The following is a 26,457-nucleotide window of genomic DNA, read 5'->3' on the forward strand; positions in this document are numbered from 1 at the left end:
CCGGGAATTAAAAACTACCAGGACTGACAATTCAGTTCTCGAACTCATCCTAGAAAAAGTGCTACATACCTCATCGCTGAATATCACTACCGTCAGCTTTGAAGTACTCCCCTTGGGAAGCTATGCACCGACACCAGTGCCTAGTCCACCCTTCAAAGCCATTTTGGGACTCTTTTTCTGGAATGGCCATCAGAGCTGTCGTCGTATTACCCTGGATGTCCTGAATGTCATCAAAATGTCTTCCTTTCAATATTTCCTTTATCTTCGGGTAAAGAAAGAAGTCATTGGGGGCCAGATCAGGTGAGTAGGGAGGGTTCCAATACAGTTATTTGCTTACTGGCTGAAAACTCCCTCACAGAACAGTGCTGTGTGAGCTGGTGCATTGCCAACAGTTCACTGAGCCATGCATGAACTGTTGGCAAAAAGTTCAAGTCGTCTAACTTTTTCATGCAGCCATTTCAGTACCTCCAAATTAAACTTGGTTAACTGTACAGTTGGTACAAATTCACAAAGAGTAATCCCTCTGATATCAAAAAATGGCTAGCAACATTGTTGCAAAAAGTTTGCAAACTCAATTGTCAGACCTTGTATGATTAACATGTGAAGGACTCTAATGGCTAATGTAGATGGCATGCAAGAACAAATGGGCCGCGTTTAAGTAGTGATGGAGATTTTAAGAAAGAACCAAATTAATGCTAGATATCAAGAACACTGTAAAAGAAATGAAGAATGCCTTTGATAAGCTTATTAGTAGACTGGAGATGGCTAAGGAAAGAAACTGAGCTTGAGAATATCTCAACAGTAACCTCTAGAACTGAAAACCGAAGAGGAAAAAAGATTGGATAATAAGCAGAATATTCATCAACCGTGATACAACTATAAATGGTATAATATGTGTAATGAGAAGACAAGGAGAAGACAGAAGAAATATTTGAAATGATGACTGAGAATTTCCCCAAATTAATGCCAGAAACTGAACCACAGATGTAGGAAACCAAGATAACACAAAGCAGGATAAATGCCAAAAAAGTACACCTAGGCCTCTTTACAAAAATTAAGATCACAGGCCTAAATATAAAATGCAAAACTATAAAACTCTCGAAGACAACAGAAGAAAACCTAGATGTCCTGGATAAGGCAATGATCCTTTACATACACCACCAAAACTACAATCCATGAGAGAAGCAACTGATAAACTGGACTTCTGCTCTATGAAAGACAAGGTCAAAAGAATGAGAAGAAAAGACAGGAGAAAACATTTGCGAAAGACTTACCTGATAAAGGACTGCTGTCCAAAATATACAAAGAACTCTTAAAACTCAACAATATGAAAACTAACAAACCTATTAAAATATGGGCTAAAGACCTTAACAGACACCTCACCAAAGAAAATATACAAATGGAAAATAAGAATATGAAAAGATAGCCCACATCACATGTCATCAGGGAAATGTCAATTAAAACGAGATACCACTACAAACCTATCAGAATTGCCAAAATCCATTAACACTGATAATACCAAATGCTGGTAAGGATATGGAGCAAGAGAAATTCTCATTATTGCTAGTGGGAATGTAAAACTGTACAGCCAGTTTGGTGATTTCTTACAAAACTAAATATACTCTTAACATACCATATAGCAATCACGCTCCTAAACGAGTTGAAAACTTACGTCCACACAAAAACGGGCACACAAATGTTTATAGCAGCTTTATTCATAATTAGTAACACTTGGAAGAAACCAAGCTACCTTTCAGTAGGTGAATGGATAAATAAACCGGTACAGTCACTCAATGGAACACTATTTGGAACTAACAAAAAATGAGCTATCAAGCCATGAAAAGCTCATAATGAGGAAACTTAAATGCATGTTACTAAATGAAAGAAGCCAATGTGAAAAGGCTACTGCTGTACTATTCCAGCTATATGACATTCTGGAAAAGGCAAACGTATGGAGACAGTAAAAAGATCAGTAGCTGCCTGGGGCGGGGGACACGAATAAACTGGAGCACAGATGATCTTTAGGGCAATGAAAACACTCTGTAAGATACCATGATGGATACATGTTCTTATACATTTGTCAAAACCCACAGAATGTAAAAGAGCAAAAGTGAACCCTAATGTAAACTATGGACTTTGGGTGATTATGATGTGTCAATGAACCCCTCTGGTAGAGGCTATGCATGTATGGGGGTGCAGGGGGACATGGGAAATCTCTGTACCTTCAGCTCAATTTTGCTGTGAATGTTAAACTGCTCTCCTAAATAAAGTCTGTTTTTAAAAGAAAAAAGGCATGGGCTCATATTCTCAACTGAAGTAAATAGGACAAGAAATAAGCAAATAAAATTTCAAAGGTAAGTGAGAAACCAAAAATTTTGGCAAAGAGGAATGGAAAGAAGTAGTGAAATCCTACAGCAGGATAATGTCTAAAATTAATAAACCAAGATAAAATGGGGATTTTTTTTAAGAGTATAGAAATAACCATCAAAGAAATAGTTCGATAAATTCAAAGTGGTTTCTGTAAGACACAACACTAAGAATAGGAAAAGGGGAGAGGAAACTGTTGCTTTTTACATAAGCCCTTACAATCTCTTTGATTTTTTTAGTCATATGCAGATATTATGAGGATGAAAACCAAAAGCATACACTTAAAAGGTATGCTAAACAGAGACTCATATATTTTCAACAATGGAGATTTTGTAAACAAATTAGTACACTGTCCTACATTGAAATAATGTGCTTAGGGCGCTTAAGAAAAAGTGGAGTATTTTCCTTTCACCTAATGGAATAATGCTATTTAACCAAGTTTTTGTTTTGTTCTTTTCTTTTTAATGATTTGTGACTTTTTCCTTTTTGCCAAGTTCTCATCCCTTGCTCTATCTTTCCTATTGCTGCCCTTCTGCCTTGCATACCATGGCTTAGAAAGAGAACCCTTTATTCTTGTTTTAAAACTATGTAAGACACGAATAAATCATTCTTTAATAATAAATCGCAATTCTCCAACAAGCAACGTACACGTATCATTGCTTACTTCCGGGTATACAAATATGGTGAGTGGTGGTGGGTGGGGGATAACATTTATTAACATACACAGTGCTAAGCACAGCACTAAATACTCAAGGTGTTCCCATCAAATCCTTAAAAATAATGGGGCACAATTGGTACCATTATCATTTGATAGAGGAAGAAAAGAGAATCAGACTGGCCAAGTAACGGCAACAAAGTACACAGCTATAATTCAAATTTACGCCTTTATTCTTCCAAAGACATGTTGTACACCGTCCTTTTCCCAGGATAATGTCGGCTTCCTCCAGGCCAGGTATCCTCAAAAAAATCCTAAAGCATGTCATACTCCAGAGTGCACGGTCCACGCTGACAGAAATGCGTTAGGAAGGCTCTGGAACCCTGTGCCCAGAATGTGAGGAGACAGGGAATGCTAACAACAGTAAAGGTGTACGGAAGTCATTTCATATATGAGTTAAGAAAAGACCAAAGTAACGTAGGTGTTAAATTATGTATCTGAGCTTGAATCCATGAGCTAAATCACAAATATAAGAAAAAAATAAATGAGGGATATATTGAAAATATACATAATATTGAGAATCACCCCGGTAAGCTGTCAAAATTCTCTCCAAAAGGAACTTTTGTAAGTTTAACACCATACGTGTAGATCTTCCCTTTATAGTCATTATCAGGTTAAAAATGAGGCAACTCCACTACATTCATTTTTATTAACATCCTTCAGTTTAAGGGCTGGGTCAGTGGACATGCTGACTCCATTTTTTTCAGGGCTTAAAATCCGCGGCAGTTTGGTCTCTGTGTATCTATGTACAACTGGCTAGCCAGTCAGTAAATGTTCATTGTTCCACTAACCCGTTACACTAGTCCCGACACCTCTCTGTGACTCACTAGCTTACTAACACTTGTGAGGGGCAGAGTTAGAAGTAGGAGTAATTATACTGAGTACCTGTTACGTACTAGAAAAGCTATTTGTTATCCTACTTAACGCTCACGACAATCCTCTAAAGTTTGCTACCTTATACTCAGTTTGTAGGAAAGGAAACTGAGGTTAACAAGTGGCAGAGCCAGGATTCAAAGTCAATTTAGTCTGAGTCCAAAGCCTCTCTTCCCATCTGCTTCCAGGAACAGCTAAACAGAACGCTTAACGAACTGGCACGCTCCTGGAGCAGTAGTTCTGAAATGTATTCCAAGCATTACCAGTCAAGTTAAAAGTTCTGTGCTCGAATAAGTTGAAATATATCATAGCCCCCCCTTGGAGACTTCACGATGCATTGTTAGTCCATAAGAGGCACTAAAAAATCCTACAGTCTAGAAAGGATCCTACAGTCTAGATGGTTTAGTATCTATTAAAATGCTTCAGAACTAGTGGTCCACAGATCAGATGCCCTGGATAACGACACATTTTGGGAATCAACGTTTAGATCCTAGAGTAGTGATTCTCAAACTCTGTGGTCTCAGGATCATTTATTAATGCTTAAAAACATTGAGGACTCCCCCAAAGCTTTTGTTTTTATGGGTTATATTTACTGATAGACATTTACTATATTAGAATTTAAACTGGGAAAAATTTTTAAATATCTATGAATTCATTTAAAAACAATAATCCTGTTACATGTAACATGAAATTTTATAAAACTGTTTTCCAAAATTAAAAAAAAATCAAGTGAGAAGAGTATTTTATATATATGCAAATTTTCTTCATGTCCAGCTTAGGAGAAGGTTCTCCTAAGTGCTTCTTTCTGATTTACTGAACTTATGTTGCTTTGTTTAAAGTAAAGAGGACACTCTCACTTCACACAGATGTCTGTTGGCAAACTGCAGACTACTGATGCAGTCTTTTCAGATAGTTCTGATACTATTATTTTGTGATGCTACAACAAAACTCAACAGTGACAGCTGCGTGACGGTTAGCGGCCGTGCGGACTCACAATAACATCCACTGGTGCGTGCGCTGCGCTGCGCCCTGCACGGGGCATCTGTAAACTATTGGCTCACAGACGTATGCCGATCTTTCAAATGTTAACACATTTTATTTATGAAATATTTAAAAATCACCATTTTTAAATTGCTAATATCACCACTGATCTCATCAGAAAAGTCATTATCTATTGGGAAGCAGTCAAGCCCATGGTTGCAGATAAGTTTTCCAAAATCCTGATTTTGCCAGAAAGTTTGAATTATATTCTTAGTAACAAATAACAGTTGTTTTCCTTTAAGACACAGGCACACGCTCTTCAGTTTTCAGGAAACCATCTTCCCAATATCCAAGGAAGCTATTCCTTAAAAAAAAATGATGTTTCATGAGAAAATTATTAATAGGTAGTATAGCTCACAACTCTAACAATGCAATAAGTACTTTTCCTCCAGACAATGATCACACTTTAGAATGCAGAAGTGCTTTATGCATACTTCCCATATCATCACACAAAATACTAAAAAGACATATGCTCAAGGGTTAACACTTAATAAATTTTTTTTACTACACATAGAACATTCTTAAATGAAACTGGCTTCTTTGCTGCACAGCAATAAAGAATACTAGTACAGTTCAGTGACACTGCATTGATTTGTGTTAAGGAAGCAGTAGTTTTACCACTATTTTTGCACTATCAATGCAAATGTCAACACAGCAAAATAAAAAAATAAAAAAAAGGAGGCAAATAACATCTTACTATTATTATGAAAACAATTTTGACCTCACAGACCAGAGGTCTGTAGACCAAACTCTGAGAAATGCTGTTCTAGAGCACACCCTCTTTTCCTACAGTGAAAACAGAGTACAGGAATAGGAGACCCTCTTGCTTTGATGCCACTGCTCTTCGCTCCCTGCCATGTTTACAGGTACAGCAAGTAACATAAACGAGTGAAACTGGCTAGGTGGGGGAACACCGTGAACTATGGACAGCAGTATGAAGGGAGCAGCTGCTATGGAATACCTGCTAGTGATGTCATCTTCAGATTTTTCTAAAGCTGAAACCTGGCATTTTTTATGTTATGTTTTCAGTTTTAAATGCTACTATGGACTCACAATAACTTTTAAAAAATATACAGACCAACTAAAACACTTAGAACTTCTATCTGTACATTCTGTCCTGGAGGGTGTTCTATAATTAATATTAGAAAAATGGCAATAAAATAGTAAATGGTAAAAACTTCAATAATGTCCCTTCACATCCTCTAGCAAGCAGGGTAGAAAAAGAAGGTGAGACCAAGTTTCATGAAAGATAATCACATATACAGGCATTATTACATATTAACCTCTCCTACTTCTATTATGGTTCTAGAGTGTTTCAGCTGTATATGATTCTGGATGCCCAGAAAAAGTTACTCTCAGTCCATCAATGAATCATTATATAATGGCTTTATATAAGATCTTGTCTGGCAAAGTGACTCAAGGTACTGAGAAAGCTGAAGAGTAACCAAGCAAATTTAAAAAAAAAAAAAGCAGTATCTCATCCTTGACTGATGTGTCAGGTAGACTCCTTACCACACACATTCCCACAGTATAGATAATACAAGAATTCTAAAACAACTCTTCCTCTTGTCCTTCAAAAAGTCAAGACTGCTCCTGCTTCAAGGACGTGGCACTTGCTATATCCTCAAGTATTTGTGCGTTCTCCTCAGAGCTTTGCTTGGCTGGCTTCTTCTGTCGTTCAAGTGTCCTGATCTCAGAAACCTTCCTTGAGCACCCCACCGTTTACTTATTTATTGTCAACATCTCCCAAAAGAATGAGACTCCAGAGAACAAGGACAACGTCTTGAATTCTCAGCACCTAGAACCACCTGATGCACCGTATCAGTATGTTTGTTGGCGGGATGAATGAATGAATATTTTTGAATCACTTTACTGCAGTCTCTTTCCACTCTTTTACAAAAAGTACCAGATTAATAATCTTGAAATATAGCTCCAAATAATGTTTATTATATTTAAAAAATAAACTTTTAAGTCTAGCACTCAAGACTCTTTATAGCATAGCACCAAACCTCCTTCCCTGTCTTATTCTGGCCAATCTAGACTGGCCTCCCCTATCTCCACACTTTTGCTTTACTCTCTCATCAGGTTACTCTCTAACCTATGTCTGCCTATTAAAATCACACCCTTCCTTCACAACCTACCATAAGAGCCTCCCCCTTCCTGTAACATTTTCTATCCTTCATACCCATAAGCAGACGACCTTTTCTTTCTGTGTAGTACTCCAGCGTCTACCATTGGAGTTATGTGAGTCATCAGTGTAACTATGGTAACCACACCACACACTCCCTATATCCCGTCCCTCCGCTAAGCTCCCTGGGGACCGAGACTATGACTTAGGCATCCTGGACTCCCCTGCAAGACCTGGCACTGCACTTTGCACAAGACAGGCACTTAGTGCTGAAAAGAATTGAGCCCCCGCCCATGGTGCCCACACTTTGCTGGTTTACCAAATTTATTCTGTTAGACAGCTTTCATTTGAATGAAATCTTTCTTACTTGGAACTATCATTTTTACCATTTCTTTAAAAATTAAATATTTTCTAATAATAAATCCTGTTCGCTTTGTCCAAGGTAGTTTAGATTACATACGATCCACGCACACTTGCACACCACGCTCACCCTATCAGTACATTGTGGCAAGGAGAAAAGATCAAGAAAAGTCAATGGCAAATAAGACGGGGGGGATACATCAAAGCCCAGTCATTCCAACATGACTTCATTTTCTTTCAAACACTGCTGTCAATACAAAGTATGTTTAGCTTGTTTACAAGCTATGTGGACACATCAATCTCTAGCATTTTCCTTTGCTATAAAAACAATTTAAATACTTAGCACAGTCCAACAAACAAGGTCACTCATATCCATTTCTACACTCACCAAGTGTGTTTGCATTCCTAAGTGACTTTAGCTATCTATCACTTTAGTGACCAACTTCACTGCCAATCTCCTTACTAAACTCAGGTCTAAAGTGAAACACAGTATTACCAATCCTTTCAAGATACTAAGGAGTTGTACTAAAGCAAGTATCTCAACTCACTTTTACTACATTACTTTCTTTTCCAAAAACTTTAATGCTTATTACTTTCTTCACACAACTCAAATGACATCTGATTTCAAGTAGGCAGTTCAAGATCACATTGCTTCTTTGCTTTCTCCTGCTATGATTTGGTCATAGCACTTAACATATATAAATGGGCATTCTGTTGGTTCTTTTCTTCCTTTCAGTCATACCCTCCTGTATAACCTTCATTTCACATTTAGACCACTATCCTATCTCAGTGAAGGATGCATTCTCCAAGTTTTTCCCCAATAGTATCCTTGGGTAAAATACGAAATTGTATACATTGTTGACAAATGGCACACATTAATTTACACACCACCTCAAAAATAAAAAATGTATAAAATCTGTCATAACTACTATTGCTAAATAGCAACATCAGACTCTTCTTGAGCCCTTACTATATATCAGGCATTAAAATATTATGTAAATATTAGATGAGCATATCCTTTCTACACTACAAGTATTTGTAAGAGGTATATTTTTCAATACAAAAAACCCCAAAAACCCTACAAGTATCTCCTATAAAACTTTTCAGCAGACAAAGTTCAAATATGTTATACATATTCTTTTTCCCCTACTAATGTTATCAAAGAAATTTATCAATGAGCACACTATAACAATACAGATTACTGCCACAGAACCTAAGAAGCTTCATAATATTTGCAAGGCAGATTTTATTACACCTGGTAAAGAAAGAAACCATAAGGAATGTGTTGAATTAAATAATCAAAATAAAAGAGGATCAAGGTAGACTTTAAAATTTTTAAGTTTATGAAGTTCTTGACTTGAATTTCTGGATCGTACAGTTAATTAAAGAGATTCCTCTTAGCAACATCTAACTCGTAATTTTTGAATATAAATTTTACTTGCTTTGGGCAATATAAACTCCTGTTGACAGTCTACTATGATAAGAGTAGTACATACAAACCAATAAATATTTTACTGCTTATAATCAGTACCACAGTCATTAGTTATCTAAACAAATAAAACACTTCTGATAGCGTCAAAATGATATGAAAAATCACACGACTGCTATAACATTTTATTGCTGGTTTAATTCATGTCCCAAATTCCCAAGTAAAATAATTTTTTGTATTATCTACATTGACAAAAAAAAAACAAAACACTTTTTAAAAAGAATGAAATACAGACAGAAGGTAAGGAGAAAAACAACAAAAAATGCCAAAATGGTTTGAAAAATACCACAAACTTAAAATACCTAAAACTTAAACTTAAAATAGTAGTATTTGCCTTTAGAAAATATTGGAGCATAGGGATAGTCTAGTAAAATAAATCTGGCCAGTAAATGATACTTAGAGTGACCATAAAATTTACATCCAACCTGGGACGTTTGCAACAGTGACAGGAGCATTATTTATAAGTACGCCTGGACAAGAGGATAAGGTGGATTGTCTCAAGCAAATCCAGACTTATAACTTCCCTTCTAAAACACCGTTCAAAATAAATGATCCCATTTAACCAATAAGATGCATAAGGTAACATGAAAAAGCCAACATTTACAACCTGTTCCCTTATAATATGCCATATTAAATATTAATTTTTGATTAAGAAGCACTATTTTTCAGGAACCAGTTCGTAGTAATCAAACCCATTTTCTTCCTTGGAGACCTAATTGACTATTTTAGAGCCACAGAAACATCTACTTAATCAAAAACGTCTTTTAAAAATAATAAAAGTTAAACATTTAAACACTGTGGGCCAGACAGCATTCTAAGCACTCTATATATAAATTAACTCAGTCTTCATAGCAAGAATTATCCTTCCTGAAAGACAAGGACTTTTATCCCAATTTACAGATGAGAAAACAAAAGCACAGAGAAGTAACCCACCCATGGTCAAAGCAAAGGGGGAGGCTGAGGATTCCAGAATGTGTTCTGACCTAGTGCACTATGTCACCACTACTGTCCCTTCAGGGGGAGGACGGGGAGCCCACGATTTTCCTAAACACACTGACCAGATGAACAGGTTTAAGCACTGCTGATAAAACTTCTGGTATATCTTCTTTACCAGCGGTCAGGCAGCAGCAAACACAGGCCTGGGAAATTTCTATTATTTGTGATGAAGAGAAACCCATGTATTGCACTGTTACTGTGATAATGCTCTGATCTACACCACGGGTGGGCAGGTTGTTACAGGGTGAGGATGACAACAATGAGAATCGCTAACATACACGGCGTGCACACATCGTGTCAAGTAACATGGGACTGTTCCAAGCTCAGTAACATATTAACTAATATGATCACCCTCACAACCCTAAGTGCTAGGTAACTGTTTTCTAGATGAGAAAACCGACACGCTGGTCAACTTGCTCAAGGGCACACAGCAAGTAAGAGTCTGGATTGAAACCCATGCTCTTAACAACTACTTTATTTAAAAAGGATCATATTTTCCCAGAGGTAACTCATATGGTAAGTTGTATTATAAAGGAGTTCCACTAAATTATATCATGAAACAAGAGTTGTTTTCGGTGGGTAGGCCACAGAATCAAGTTTTGACAACTGCTTGCCATGTGAATATAAGTAAGTCATATACCTCAAGTTTCCTAAACAAAATGAAAGGGCTGGATTCTATCTCTAAAAATCTTTTCTAAAGCAAATATTATTTCTCTGAATGTAAATTTCATATTGTCTATTACATATTATATGTAATTATAACACAAACTACCCTCTGAAAATTATTTGTACCAAAGTATCAGACATAGATTATTAGTGTGTGGCCCCTTTAAAAAATGACATATGTATTTAAATATGATTTGTTAAAATGAACAAAAATATAAGGAGTTAAGTTCACTGTGCTGGGGATTTAAGAGGGAATAATTAACTCATTTGCTAAACCTTGTCCTGTAAACCTAGCTCCAAAGGAACAGTATTTGGTGTGAAATTCAAGTATTGGTACTTTTAGTCTGTATTTTATCATATTTTTTATATTAAATACTTGATAAGGAAAACTTTCTGGACTCTAGTTTTTCATTACGTCTTAGGGTCAATTTTCCCCTCTGTGGGAACAGTAGCAATTTAATTATTCAAGAAAAACAGAAATAATTTGGCTTGCCATATTTTTTTTTATAACTAACATGTGAGAAACATAACCCACAGAATAAAACCAGGTGTTTCTTACAAAATAGATAAAAATTAAAGAACAAAAATAGTGGTAAATATAACCATGCCACTAACATGAACCTATGATATTACTTTAAAGAAATGCTGTTAAATTATATATATATGTAAATGTCAAACGTTCCATAGTATTTCACTCAATTAGAAAATGCTGTAATGTACAGAAGTTCACAGTAATTCACCATTGGTCCGCTCAGTCCTCTGAGGTTTATTAATCTTCCTCTGAGTTTCTTTAATTGCACGCTGCAATAATTTTAGGGGGCAGGTAGCTCGGAATAGTTTTGCGAAGATCTCCTCATCCTCCCTTGCAGGTTTACCATGATCCCAGTACAATAATACTTTACACTCAGTAAATGCTTTAAGGAACACACAAAATTATCACAGAAGACCTTCCGTCCCCAACTCAGGATGATAAGAAGAAAAAAAGCCTCATCCTTTCTAAGGAAATAATAATAGTGATAGTTAAACAGCTATACAGCACTACTCCAGGCACCAGGCACCATTCCAAGTATTTCATGAAATAATTTAGTCCTCAAAACAATCCTACGAGGCTGGTGTTGAAATATCCCAATATGCAGGTGAAAATACTAATGCCCACAGGAACTAAGGCCCGGACAAGTGAAGTACCTGCTTGAGAATAAGAAATCCTGGAATTAAACTGCATCTTTAAAATGCTATCAAAAACTTTCAGTCGACTAAATAAGGAAATAAACAATAAATAAAATAACAAATTGATGATGAAAAAGCTACCATCTATCAAATGGTATACTAGCATTTAAGACAATCCTCAAACAACTCTCAAAAGTAAGCACTGTTATATTGATTTTACAAATCAAAATAGTGAGGCAGAGAAAAAGTTCTTGTGCAAGGTCATAGATTAGAACTTGTGCTACTATGTTCTTAATAATTCTTCTTTAGATCAAGACTTTAAAAAGTTAACAAATTTATTTTAAAAAGAACTTGTATCACTTGAAGTAAACAGAAAGTAAAAATAACAAATTGAAAGAAAACAAAACTGTTATTTAATTTCAGCCAATGCCACTGTCTGCAAAATATGCTCATGACTATCTATACCAAGGCCTACCTATTCTTTTTTTGTTTTTTTTTTTTTTTTTTTTTTTTTTTTTGGAGAGCAAGGAAATAAGTTTATTCAAGAAGAAAGATGCCGGCATAGACAGTTGCTACCTATTCTTTAGGAAAACAGAAACCTGGGTTGGAAAGGTGTTAAAAACGTAAAAGCACCAAACTGAAACTTGCTCCTTACTCAGATCTGAAAAACAACTGAAAAGGGAATAGCTATCATGTGCTTTCACATCTTGTTGGGCACAAATCCCACACTTTGGGAAGCAAATCACCAGGCTGCTCCACTGACTCCCCTTAACTCGAGTGCGCAGCCATGGTGGCATCTTTCTTGTACTCACAAGATTTTTGAGAATGCTCTAATACAAAAAGGAGGCAGAGCTGTTATGATAATTAACACTGCATGGGATGCTTCATCAAAATGTTCTCAAGAACTCAGTGTTCAAAGCACGTAGAGGGCCCCCCCCGTTAGGCACACAAAGTTCTCACACACATCCCGTTCTCAAAGAACTTCTAAATAGTTGTAAACATAACATACAACTGAAAAAGATAAGCCATGATATAAGGCTGTAACCTTACACATCAAAATGGTTGGTGTCTTGATTGAACACTAATTTTGCCATCATATGGAGCTAGATTTGAATCACAGCTCAGGTCAAGCGTCTGTAGCCTCTGGAGTCCCAGGATTCTCAGCAGTAAAATGGAAATAACACCTATACTTATATTTAAAATAAACATATATCAAATTGCTCAGTGCCTGGCCCATTGTATGTGCTATATAATTAGTACTTACTACTGTAAGAATTAAAGAGAGGCTACTATGGGTTGGAAATATTTATGGGTGGGTTGAAGCCTGATCTGGACCTTTAAAAAATGGACAGGTTTTTGGTAAGTCAAAACAAGATGGGCATAGACTGTGTGTGGGGGGGGGGGGGCGGGGAGGCAGCCCCAACAAGTCACAGCAGAGATTGCAGCGGCGGCCAGGTAGTAAACGGGACAAAGCTAGATGGTGGGCTCTCGATGCCAGCTTTATCTTTACTGGGCATTTCTCAAGAGTGTCACATAATTTTTTAAAAATTCATTTGCCAGTTCTTTAGCAATTACAGAAAAGCTAGTTAAGATTTAGGAGGTTGCTGCAGTAGTTTAGTAACGAGGTGGTCAAAGCTTGGATGAGAAAGGCAAAGGGCAGAAAGAATGATTAGCTGAGACCTTCCAAAGAAAGGCAATCTGAAGGACTTCGTAGGCTGGATATAAAGAAAGGAGGAATCAAAGCTGACTCTGAACAAGAGAAGAGACACAACGGGAAGACAGGGTGCTCAAGACATGTAGTAACATAATTTTCCATCGTGGTGAACAAAGACAGAGAATATCCAGCAAGCAGTAGTTCAGTGTCAACTGCAAGGATGGTGGTAAAACAGAGTAAGACCTAAGAAAAGGTTACTGGATTTGCTGACTAGGATAAAAGTGAACTTTAACAATATCTTTGTTTAAAAGGTGAGGGTGGAGGTGGAGGAATAAAAAAATTAGATTACTAGGGTTTAAGGAGAGTAGGCAGGGTACAGACAGTAGAGAAGAAATCTGGGTCCTGTTATTTGGCAGTAAAAGGAAGAAGAAAAATAGGAAGGCAACACATGGGTGTGCAGGGTCAAATGAATAACACAGGAAGCAAAAGGGAACACTATGGCGAAAATAACCAGGATACAATACAATTAGTAATTATGACGATTCCCTTTTTGCCGTTTGTTAGGAGCAACTGAGAAACACTAAATTTGGATTCGCTCCAGAATCGAGTCTTAGGCAGAACTATGATTAGAAAAGAAAGATTTCTGTCTCTAGGGGTTCAAAACAGTGGGTAGTTGATAGAAAATCTAACCATAAACTCCCTTCCTCTGGCTATTAAATCCTTTTTGAAGGCAGGCACAGAATATAGTAGGCGCTTACATTTCAAAGGTTTAACATAGTAGTTCTTCCTATTCCTGTGCGATCGATACGGACCATGACCAGCAGGATAAGCTGTAATTCGGACGTGGAGCAAGTCTCACCGGCCTGTGCTGGGGACCGTGCCCTCCCTGTGTGACAGATGTGACAGATGTCATGGGAACGTGCCCCTCATCTCCACAGGGACTGATCTTCCGCTTTCAGCCAGGTACACTGGAACCTGACAAGTTGTGCTTTATTACATTTTATAAAAGACTGTATATGCTATAATGCCAAGATATTCAGATTCTACCACAGTCTACTTCTTTAGTTGCCCATAAAGTCCTAGTTTTGTTTCTTTTTAAACTTCTTACAGTCGCTCTTCTATTAAAAAAAAAAAAGGAATGGGGGGGGAAAAGGTTCTGCAAGAGAAGGAGGTGGAAGTTGACCACGTCGGTCGGCAGAGCAGAGAATTTTGCACTCTTTGTTCCTGTGCTCGCAGCCTCCTCTTCTCATGCCCAGAATGCTGATTGGGGCGGGCACAGAGCGCCCACAGTGTTAGCAGCGGCACACCCCAGGCGGCAAGCTCCCCCACCCTCACTTCTACTTCCCTGGGTGAGGAGCCCAGCACTGCCTGAATTCGGGATCCCAATCACGTCTGTGAATGCACAGCAACAGCAGGGCTGAGCAAGTGGTGGGCCCTAAAAAGTTGGCTGTTTTCTAAACATCTACTCTGTGCTTTTGCTGCTCTAGACACCATGAGGTCATGAAAGAAAAAAAAAAAACCAACCTGAATTTTATTCAGTTTGCTTACAATATTCTTGTGATGTAAATATACTGGAAAAGCAGTTGAACAATGACATAAATGAACACAAAGCAAAACACATACAAAAGGATGGGCAAATGGAAGTCTCAGAGTGAAGGGGACGTTTTTCAAGTTAGGTTCCCAAAGCCTACAAAAGCTAAGTCACATTTTGAAAATGGGGGCGGATGGAAACCTGGAAGTTGTGGGAGGGCAACGCCAATGAAGAAAGGAACATGAGGAAAAGTAACTGAGAAACAGAAAACAGATTTGCTGGGTTGGAACACAAGTCCATGTTAGGAGAATAATCAGAAAAGAGGTCTGTGAGATGTGGGGGTGAGTGGGTACGTAACTTTTAAGGCTGCGTAGGCATCACTATTTCGATTTGATATGCTCTCCCTGTTGTCACACAGTTTAAGAGAATGCTATGCTTTCCCTCCAAAAGAGTCAACTACATTAAATGAGTAACTGTTGACCTGTTTCTTTATTTAAATTACTTGTCTACCACTATTCATTGTCAAGTTCAAGAATTAGAAATTATACTTCTAAAGGGCAGGGAAACTCATGTGAATTTACTACTAAAGTGAACCATGGTATCTTTTACAAAATTAAAAGAATAGCCTTGAGGCACAGTACCTTAAAGAAAAGTTATTAATATGCATGCTCACTATATCTGACTGCAGTTAACCACACAACTTCAAAAGTATTAGCTAACATACAGTCTAATTGAAAGATATACACAATCTGGTCTCAGAAGTTCCATTATTGTTCAAAAAGGCTCTTTCACTGGCATTTGGAATGTTTAAAGTGGTTAGGATAAAATGAAGAGGTTAGGCTAGGATTCATCATTGTACTAATGAGAAGTGAAGCCCTGAAGTGCAAATTAACTAGTCTAATATGTTTTAGGTGCCAATCATGAACAGAGTGGTAGGAGGGAAACAAAGATAAGCTAACAGTTGACTTCAAGTTGCTGGCCATCTATCAAGGAAAACATACACATGAACAGGAGGCTAAAAGTATAAGCTGTATACAAGTGCAAACATATAGAACAGTATGGGAAAATTACAGGAGGGTTACTTGATGATGAGGGGAAAATTCAAGGAAGAAGTAGGATGTCAAACAAAAACAAACATGAGTGGTATTTTATAGTTTTTGAATTATCATTTCAAATACCTTTCTAATTCCATGAAAGACAGTACAACCTTATATAGTTCTTAATGAGTCATGATTATTTATTTAGATAAATATACCTGGGATAAAAATTATGAAGGAAAACAAAAGACTATAAAAATGAGTTAGTTTGCAAATTCTGAATACAGAAAAGAAACTCATCATGAGAGCAACCACACAATCTGTACACTTTTGTTTCTGGCTTGTCACTTATGTTTGTGACATTCATCTTTCCGATAGCATTTATCAGTAATTATTCCTTTTTATTACAGAACAGTATTCCATTGTATGGATATACCACTCACCACTGGATGGACATTTGGATTGTTTTTTAATTTCTGACTACTATGAATAATGCTGCTAACAGACATTTACACTGCTTTGTGTACACGTTTTCATTTCTGTTGGGTCGCTTCCTAAGAGTGGAATTGCTGGTTCACATGCTAAGCATATGGTTAACTTTTTAAGAAACAGCCAAACTATTTCCAAAAATGGCTATAACACTATTCCCATTTCCAAGGGCAGTGTGTAAGGATTCTAGTTTCTCCACAATACCAACCAACACTGTCAGTCTTTTTAATTATAGCCATTCAAGTGAGTGTATGACAGCATGTCACCGTGGTTTAATTTGCTCTTCCTTAAAGACAAATGATGTTGAACATCTTTCCACATGCTTATTGGCCATTCATATTATCACCTTTGGAGAACACCTATTAAAGTATTTGGCCCATTTTTTAATCAAATTTTTTCTTTATAATTGTTATAAGATTTCTTTAGATAGTCTAGATTAAAGACCTTTACCACATTTTTAACGTGCAGCTTTTTCTGCTAGTCTGTGGCTTATCTTTTTACTTTCTTAAGTATCCTCTGAAGAGTAAAAGTTTTCAAAATTTTTAATGGAATCCAATTCATCAGTTTTTTTCTCTTATGATTCATGCTTTTGGTGTTATATCTAAGAATTCTGCCTAACATTGGTCACAAAGATTTTCCTTATGTTATCATCTAAAATTTTTATAGTTTTAGATTTGATAATTAAGTTTGTGATACACTTTCAGATAATTTTTATGTATGGTGTGAAATATATACAGTATGTCTAAGTCCATTTTCTTAAATATTCAGGTATCTAATTGTCTCAGCACCTTCTGTTGAAAAGATTATCATTTCCCCACTGACCTGTCCTGGCACTTTTTTCAAAACCTAAGTGATCACAAGTGATCACAAATGTAAGAGTTCATTTCTGGATTCTCAGTTTTATCCCACTGATCTACATGCTTATCCATATGACAATGACATGTTCCTGATTAGATTACGGTTAAAATTTAAAATTAGGTAGGGTAAGTCTCCTATTTTTTCTTTTCTTTCCTTTTTTTTGGTGCTCTTCTAGGTCCTTTACATTTCCTTATAAATCTGGGGAGAACTGCCTTTTAAGAGTATTCAATCTTCCAATCTTTGAAACAGACTGTTTCTCCATTTATTTAAATCTTTAATTTCTCTCAGCAATGTTTTGTAGTATAAACATTTTGGTACGCCTTTTGTTAAATTTGTTCCTAAATACTTTATTCATTTTGATGCCACTGTGAATAGATTTTTTTCCTTACTTTCATATTCAGATTGTTACTCACTACTAAACTGTTAATCTTGCCTCAGTTTGTAGAAAAACTAGAAGCCATCAGGCTAGAACAATCCCACCAAATCTAATACCTACTTGCCTCTCTATTTGTGTTCTTCCTTTTTCCCTCCTTTTAAAATTAAGGATGGCCCATTTCCTATCAATGAACTGCTCCTCTGTACAGTGAGGATCCTGACCTTGTTTTCTGGAGGACTTGTCTCCTCTTCTCTCTTCCTTCCCTTTTTAATCCTTCCCAAAATCATGCGGCAGTATTTCTTATACTCAAAAAACAAAGACTTCTTTATATCCTCATACACCTCTAGCTTCTAACCCATATCTGCTTCCTTTCACAGGCAAACTTCTTTAAAAGGCCAGCTATATACCCTCTTTCTAGTTCACGTATCCCTCAAGTCACTTAAATCTGGCTTCCATCTTTACCAGTCCATGAAACTGGCTCATCAAATTTACTGATGACCTCTAGGCTGCCAAATCCAATGGCCACATTTCTGCCCACATCTTTTCAACCTCTCAGCCAAACTCAATACAGTTAACTAGCCTTTTCTAGAAATAGCTGCATTACTTAGCATCCATGTCATGATCCAATATACATTCCAATTTCCCTATAACCACTCTGGCTGTCTTTCTTAGCCTCCTTCCCAGAGTATTCCAATTTATACAATTTAGACACGTGCAGCATTCCTCAGCGTTCTATTTCTAGCCAACCCTTCCTTACTCTCCATAGTCTTTACCTCAGAGATTTTATCTATTTTCATGACTTGAAATATCACTAACACACTGACAATCTTCATAATTGACATCTCCAAGCCAAATATCTCTGAGTTCCTCAGGACTCATTGATCCTCTCTGATAGAGGTCTACTTGACAATCTCACAGGCTTCTGAGAATGTAAGATTGACAAAAGGAAATTCCTGAATTCACCATTACCCCTCTACCTAAACAATAACAAAAAAACTTAAAAAAAACCCATTCCTCTCCCAGCCACCCAATAATGGCAACTTCCAGCAACATCCCTGAGTTCTTCCCTCTCCGTTATGCTCCACATCCAATCCATTACCTGGGTTCTATTTCTACCACCTAAAAATCTCTCAAATATGGCCACTCCTTTCCATTACCACTGCCACCTCACTAACGTAAGCCATTGTCTCCTACCTGAACTACTACATATCCACTGGCCAATCTGTTTCTGCTTGCCCCGGTATTCTCTTCTCTATATGGCAAGGTAATATTTAAAAAATAGAATTCAGATGATGCTGAACAAAACTAGTAGTAGAGTCCAAACTCCTTATCATTGTGTACAAAGCCCTGCAATACGTGGTCCCTGTGATTCCCCCTCTTGCTCAGAAGGCCCTAGCCTTTTATTTCCTCCAACACATTAAGCTCTTCACAGCGTTAGTCCCTTCCCTGCTGTTCCCTCTGTAAAACATCTCATTCTCTCTCCCTTACCCTCTGCCCATGTCGCCTCAAACAGGCCTGCCCTTACACCTAAGTAGGTCCCCCCATAAGTCTCCCATGATTCTCTAGTAACTGCACACAGTTCTTTTCCTTTTTTACATTAGCACAAGTTATAATCCAGGAAGGCAAGGAAAATTTCTGATTTTTCACCACAGCATATACACCCCAAGTATAAATAGTAACCATGAAGAAATATTTACTGAAAATATACCAAACTTACTTAAAGATAGACATATGTTTATTCAGCATTTCACAGGTCTGCCTGCTCTTCCTTAAAACTCTTTCTTAACATAGAGGTCAGTGGGATGAGCTCGAATAGGTTAGGGGAAGGCCGGGAACCTCAAATTATACGCAAAACTGTGTGTAACTATGTCTTCTAAGCAGATGTCCAGTATGTGTGCCAGACTGTCAAAGGAATCCACAACCCAAGAGGTTAGGAGGAGATACACAATCTAATAAATTCTGGATTCATCATTTGACAAGATAGACTGAAATTCAACACGTAGTCAATTCTTGAAACAAAATGAAGAGATGTAGAATTTTTTTTAAAAGTCTAAGTCCTATAATTCATCAAATCCTAATGAAATTTGATATGTGGAATGAACTTAAATATTTCTGGACCAGACTTCTTACCATGTTTAACCAAAAATAAGACCTAGCCGGACAATCAGCTCTAATGTGTCTTTTGGAGCTAAAATTAATATAAGACCCGGTCTTATTTTACTATAAGTAAAATATTTATTTATAGTAAAATAAGACCGGGTCTTATATAATATGATATAAATATAACATAATATAATACCAGGTCTTATATTAATTTTTGCTCCAAAAGACGCATTATAGCTGACTGGCCGTCTAGGTCTTATTTTCAGGGAAACATGGTGTGACACTACAGAAAGTCATTAAGTGTGACTTCTTTCACAAATGGTATGTTTTTCAACTGTGTATAGGAAAATGCCTAATTAAGGCAAGAGCACTTTCAGTTTCTTATAATTATTTTAGTGATTCAGAAAATACAAATGAAAAAAAAAATCACTCCAGAATAACAAACTTGACATTTACTTGTATTAAGTTTATAACTTTCAATGCATAAATGAGACTCTGCTTCCCTATTTTAATGCTATTACTAATGAATACTTCTTATAATTGAACAACTTTTGAGAAAGACACAATGGTTTATATTTCACTGTTGTCACTCCTCCCTCATTAATGTGTTCTTCAAATATTCTACCAAGATATCAGGAGACAGAATATCAACTCAAATGATCCAAAACATTTTTTCTAGCCTCATTATAATCTTTAATAAAAGAACAGTACTAGAACCTTTATCAAGCTATTATGCATTCAAAGTCTGTATGAAGTTTTAAAACATTTCCCAAAATAGAGGTGTTAAGTAAAAGCTAAGAAAAAATACTTATTAGTGTGGTAAATAGCATACGTTTCCTAATCTTTAAAAAATAAATTACTTCTGGAAAAAATTATTTTTAAACCACTGAATATTTTCTTCCTCAACAGACAGCAAAATTCTTCACATTTAAATCCTATGAGCCAGAATTTTCTCTCCCTAGTCCTACTTTCTGGTGTGGAGCACAATTCTATAAAGCTTTAGCTATTCACTTTGTCTATTGACATACTGTCTCCAAAAACAAACCCTCAAACTCAAAACAGGTTTTAGTATGCTATTCCAAAACAAATGCAATGAACGTAACTTAAAATGTTTGACAGTTGTAGTAATATAAAATTACGTGTTTACGTGCCCATGATACCAACTACAAGAATCTTCCTATTTCTCTTAAGTGGCTGTGTTGCAAGACATCATCATACATAAAACGATTTACTATGTGAAGGAGAAAATCCATGCATAACTCTAAACCAAGTAATTTAAAATATCTACTCTTCATAAGAACTATAGGCAAAACAATCACATGAACTGTGAATCTAAGAAAGAGCTGACAGAAAAGAAAGAAAAAAAACCAAAAAAAAACACAAAAGAACAATAAAAAGAAAAAACAAAAGAAAAAAGAGCTGAGAGAGGTGGCAAGGAAAAACGGTAAGGGACTCATCACTAACAAGTTATTTAACTTCTCTGCCTATCAAGTTCCTAGTTGATAATAATAATATCCATTTCACCGAGTTGTTGCAAGGATCAAACAAATTCTTGCATGAAAATTATTTGCCCAGTAAAAGGAACACAATAGGCACTCAATAAATGCCAGCCAATTCCTTCTTCCTTCAGTTCTGACCATCCTTGTTCTCTATCCTCATTCCCTGAGACGACTAGGCCTTCTCACGACTTTTATTAACAAATGCTGAGGACTACCACATCAATCAAAGCCCCAATGTGTATATGCATGCCCACTGTATGAGAAGCTGTCCGTCCCGTCCCCAAGACCCTTAGGTGAGGAAGGCAGAGGAAGAGACCTCAAACACTTGAACTTCACTGTAAGAACCAGCACTCAGGGTGGACAAATCTCCACCTGTTTCCAACTATCTCCTGGAGATTTGCATTGCTATCCCAAAATGCCTGAAATCAAACTTATCATTATCCCTTTAAATACAAGGCCCTTTCCCAACCCCTTTTCTAATGGTAAGTGGGGCCCAAGAGAGAATGATCCTTGCCCTATTCTTCTCTCACCTAAATACCACCAGGTAACCTAGGTCCATCAAGTCTACCTTCATAATCTCTATCTCTAGCCTCATTTTCTCACGCGCTGCCACATTTTCCATCTTGCTGCCACCATAGATTCCAGGTTAGGATTTCTCAATCTCAGCACTATTGATATTCTGGGCCAGATAATTCTTTGCTGTGGCGGTTGTCCTGTGCATTGCAGGATGTTTCACAGCATCTCTTGCCTTTATCCACCAGATGCCAGAACAGCTTCGTTTCCCCAGTTATGACAACCAAAATTGTCTTCAGACAGTGCCAAATGCCCTGTGGAGGACAAAATAATCACCACCACCCCCCCCCGACATTTGAGTATCATGGCTCAGTTCCTCACCACTTCATATATGCACTTAAGAGAATCCCCAAATTCATCTCGCTTCTTCCCTCTAACTCCTGTTCTATTGATCTCCTGAAGGCTTTCTAAAGCACTGCTTTTATGAGTCATTTCTCCTATATCTACAACTCTCTGTTACCTTCACAATTAGTTCAGAGCTCTCCACCCAGCCTTGATAATCTAGCCTCAATTAAACATTATCCCACAAATAACAAAGACCTGTTCATCCAGCCCTCCTTTTCAATTTTACTGCCGGTCACGCTGTTTTGGATGCCCATTAGCTAGCACCCATTCCAGACCATTACGTGAGCCTCCTTCCTCAGCCTCTACTCTCTCCCTCCTTCAAGTCAAAAACTGTCAATGAGTCTCCAGTTGCCTACTGAAATATGCAATCTTCCCCTGTTCTTCAGAGTCTTTCCTAATATGGTCTCTTTCTAACTCTATGTTCTACTATAGCGAAAACATACTCGACCTTCGGCAAAACTTGACTATCTGCTAGTTCTTGAAAAGGCACCCACACTTTCCACCTTTGGTCTTGTTTTTTCTCTGCCTGAAAGTCCTTGTCACACCACTGCCCTCCCTCCACACTAATTTAAAGTCCATCTGAATTAAGTCAAGAATTCTTTTCCGATCATCCTCCTCCTTTGTAGTTCTCCTACAGCATTCACATTCTGCTTTGGCACACACAGGTATTCCTGTAGTTTACAAGGTCCCTGAGAGCTTCTTACTCCTTTTGATGCCCTGCAATACTTAGCCCAGTGCTAGATAGATAATTCAACATTACATGTGAGTTTCCCTAAATGTTTCCCACTTACGAAGCAACAGAAGGCTGTGTTTTCAGACAATCGCAAACTCCCTTAAAGCGAATTAGGGCCCCACTCCCCTTCTGTCTCACATTTTATACCTTAGGCCAATTTTGAAAGTAAACTGTCTTCAAGATACCCAAAATGCTATTTAGTATATATTACTGTAAGAGTTCTGCTTCAGGGAGTTCCCACAGCTTTCAACTTGTAACTGAATCCTGAATATTTATGTTATTTAAGCTCTCTCTTTATACAAAAAGGCAATAGAAATTTATTTTTGAATGTTAATAAAAGTAAGCAAAACATGAAAACGACTTGGAAAGGATTAAACATATTTCAAACAAAGGTTAATTAATGCTAATTTGTCCATCCTAAATAATACATTTAAAGTCCTAAAGTCTTCATGCATCATTAAAAAATGAAAGTCAGTTTATTTTCTCCACCTGAAAGGCATAAACCAAAATAGAACATGGGAGGCTTCTCCTTAATTTTATGTCCTAAATAACTTGAAGGTGTATTTTGTTATTTCTATAAAAAGAGCGTGTTCTGACCAGACCAAAGTCACGGGAGGCGATTACAGTACCCCACAGGGCCACCACCATTCTTTAGCAGGGTCAGCAAACTACAGGCCCTGTTTTGTATGCCCCTGAACTAAGAATGGTTTTTACATTTTTAAAGGGTTGTAAAAACAAAGAAGAGTATGTAACAAGACTGTATGTGGACGGCAAGGACTAAAAACGTCACTGTTCAGCAGCATGAATTTGAGACTCCTAGTTGTTGGCATGTAAGACATCCAACTCCCCTCTCAAGATTGTGAAAACGCAATAGAAAACACACAAGATTATGCAAAAAGACGGAACTCACTGAACTTGGTCGTAGTTACTGCACAGGTAACTTCTAAAACAGAGGCCTTTGTGGACATTTTTATACTTCACAGATTTTTTGTTAGAAAGAACGTGACTCTCATTCCATAGATGAGCACACTCAGGCTTGAAGAGTGAAAGCGCCTGGCCCAAAGTCACAGTGTTAGTTAACTACAGACTGGGGTCAAAGACCCAGGCCTCAAAACTCCTGATTCAGTGCTCTCTGCAGTACAGCACATCATAATTATGCATCTGGCTTTCAGTTTTGGAGGTTTGGATAACCAGCTTCGATCGTCATATTCGATCGTCATAAAGAGGAAAGCTTAGACCCTGTTTTGGTACCTATTTAGACAGACTCTTATCAGCAGCTATGCATCATTAAACAGAATAACATTAATGCCCATAACATACATTAGATACGAAATTCTAGGAAACCTTCTATTTTAAAAACAGATGTGATAAAAGTTTAAAACTTACTGAGCTTGCTCCTCTAGTGCTACAGATTGAGGCAAATGTGCACGTCTGATTTCTAGCTGTCCAATACTTAATCTCCCATCCGCGTTTCACTAAATGTTATCAAAACTGTACAGTTTACATCAGCCACACGTTCTATAGTTAATTACAAGTTCTTTTCAGATATTGCGAATTACTAGCTAGAAGTTCAAATTTTTTAATCTCCCTAAGAATTTAGCTTCTTCAATGAAAAAACTGCTTCTTCATTACCTAAACCTATAAAACCCCATTAATCGCGTCTCTGGGTTAATTCAAGAATTAAAGAACATTTTACCTATACTGACAACTTTACTACTCTGCAGTTTCCGAAGAGCTATGTATATAACAGGACTAGGAATCAAAGACATTTTAACAATCCAAGATTCCGAAGTTGCTCTTCCAGTGTTGAAAAACAGATTCTGAGGGGTAGCCGAGAGATACAGGACTTAGTCTCTTCGGCGATAATAAAGAGACCTCCGCCCCCACTGTATCAATGCACGACTTTTGTCCTCTAAGAGCGACCCCCTCCCCCTCGGCCGCGGCGCCAGTACGGGCCGCCCGGGCACCTGCGGCCCCAGCCGAGCGCGGTGGAGCCGGGGCAAACCTGCCCACCGCCGGCCCTTCTGGAAACGGCGCCCACTCCCACCCTCCGGAGGCCGGCGGCTGGAGGCCCGAGCGACCGGGAAAAGACCTCCCGGTGGCCGGCAGACCCCCGGCCGCAGCGGGAGGCGAGGGCGGCGGCGTTACCTGCAGGACCACATCGTTGGGCAGCTGCGCGGCCCGGAACAGCTCCAGAACCCGCCCGTTGGCCGCCACCTTCTTGGTGCTCTCGATGTCGCAGTAGGAGAAGAGATCCGAGTAGTATTTCTGCTCCGCATCGCTCAGCGTTAAGCCTTCCATCTTCCCCTCCGGCTCACGGCCGCCTCGCCCCGCATGCAACACCCGCGGCCCGGCCCCACGGGACAGCGGGGGCTGCACGCGGCCCGGCTTTCTTCTCGCCCCCCGAAGCGGCCGGGAGCCCCAGCCCCGGCCTCACGCGCGCGGGGTGCGCCGGAGCAACAGGGCCCGGAGGTCGCGAGGAGGGGGCCGGGCTGGGCTCGGCGCGCCGCCGCTGGCGAGGCCCCGCGCAGTCCCAGGCTCGGCGCGGCGCGCGGCTCCGGCTCGGCGGCCGCGGGGAGGGCGCGGGGAAGGAGGCGGGGGCCGCGGCGGCGCGAGGCACGGGTGGACTCTGCCACCGCACTCGCCGCAGGTTCGAGTCTTCCCGGCTCCCCGCCGCTTTCCCCTAGACTTTCCGCCTCAGCTTCCCCTTCCGTTCACGCCCCCGGAGCGGCAGCACTTCCCGGAAAGTTGTGGGGCTTCGAGTCTAAAGTTTCGGGGGCTCTGGGCTGAGCGCGGCCGCCGCTCCGCCTCCCTCCGCCGCCATTTACTGCGCCCCGGCCCGGCCCCCGACGCTCCCGCAGCAATACTGACAGCGGCGGCCGCGCTCCAGACCCGGATGTGAGGCCGGGAGGAGAGAGCGCGAGATGGAGAGAGAAACACCCACCGGGCTGGCTCGACCGCTCCCGGGAGAGGGGGGGCCGCAGCGCCCCCTTGTGGTCGGAGCCCCGCGGCGGCTGGCTGACCGGCCCGCAGCGCGGGGCTGCCAGACCTGGGACCACCCCAGAAGCCTGGACCAGGGGGAGCCGCACACAGCTCATTAAGACCAAGAGAACTTAGAGATACAGGTTGCAGGGGACATGCTTTCGAAGCTTCTGGCACTGAGCGTTGAATAAACATTGGATTGGAAGGGAACAGTGTTCGGGTTATTATTGTATCCCTTCGTACCTTGCTGATGTCAGATGTTTCTGAGAATAAAGTCCGTATTTCTATGTGCTCGGAAGGGCTTTGAATACCCCATCACTTTGGGAACTCTCCTCGTATAGACACGAACACTGAAACTTCACTCCCACTCTCGTTCCGAGCCATGTTTACCTGAGAAAAAAAATTTGCTGAATAGACGGAAAATCTGGCAAGTTTTCTTCTTTGTACAAGGTCGTTCTGGTCACCAGGAACTTAG

The 26,457-nt window shown here is 38.9% G+C and overlaps 1 protein-coding gene across 1 annotated transcript in view; it reads right to left on the minus strand.

Moving 5' to 3' along the window:
* REPS1 (RALBP1 associated Eps domain containing 1) overlaps nt 1–25,449 on the minus strand; it is a 78,752-nt gene extending 53,303 nt beyond the window's left edge. Inside the window, 1 exon segment of the mRNA XM_033103005.1 lies at nt 25,149–25,449. Within this exon segment, the coding sequence (XP_032958896.1) occupies nt 25,149–25,301 (153 nt within the window). The 5' untranslated portion in view covers nt 25,302–25,449.
* Nucleotides 25,450–26,457: the final 1,008 nt, after the last annotated feature.

The sequence above is a fragment of the Rhinolophus ferrumequinum genome, chromosome 3 (genome assembly GCF_004115265.2).
Source record: "Rhinolophus ferrumequinum isolate MPI-CBG mRhiFer1 chromosome 3, mRhiFer1_v1.p, whole genome shotgun sequence".
Lineage (NCBI taxonomy): Eukaryota > Metazoa > Chordata > Mammalia > Chiroptera > Rhinolophidae > Rhinolophus > Rhinolophus ferrumequinum.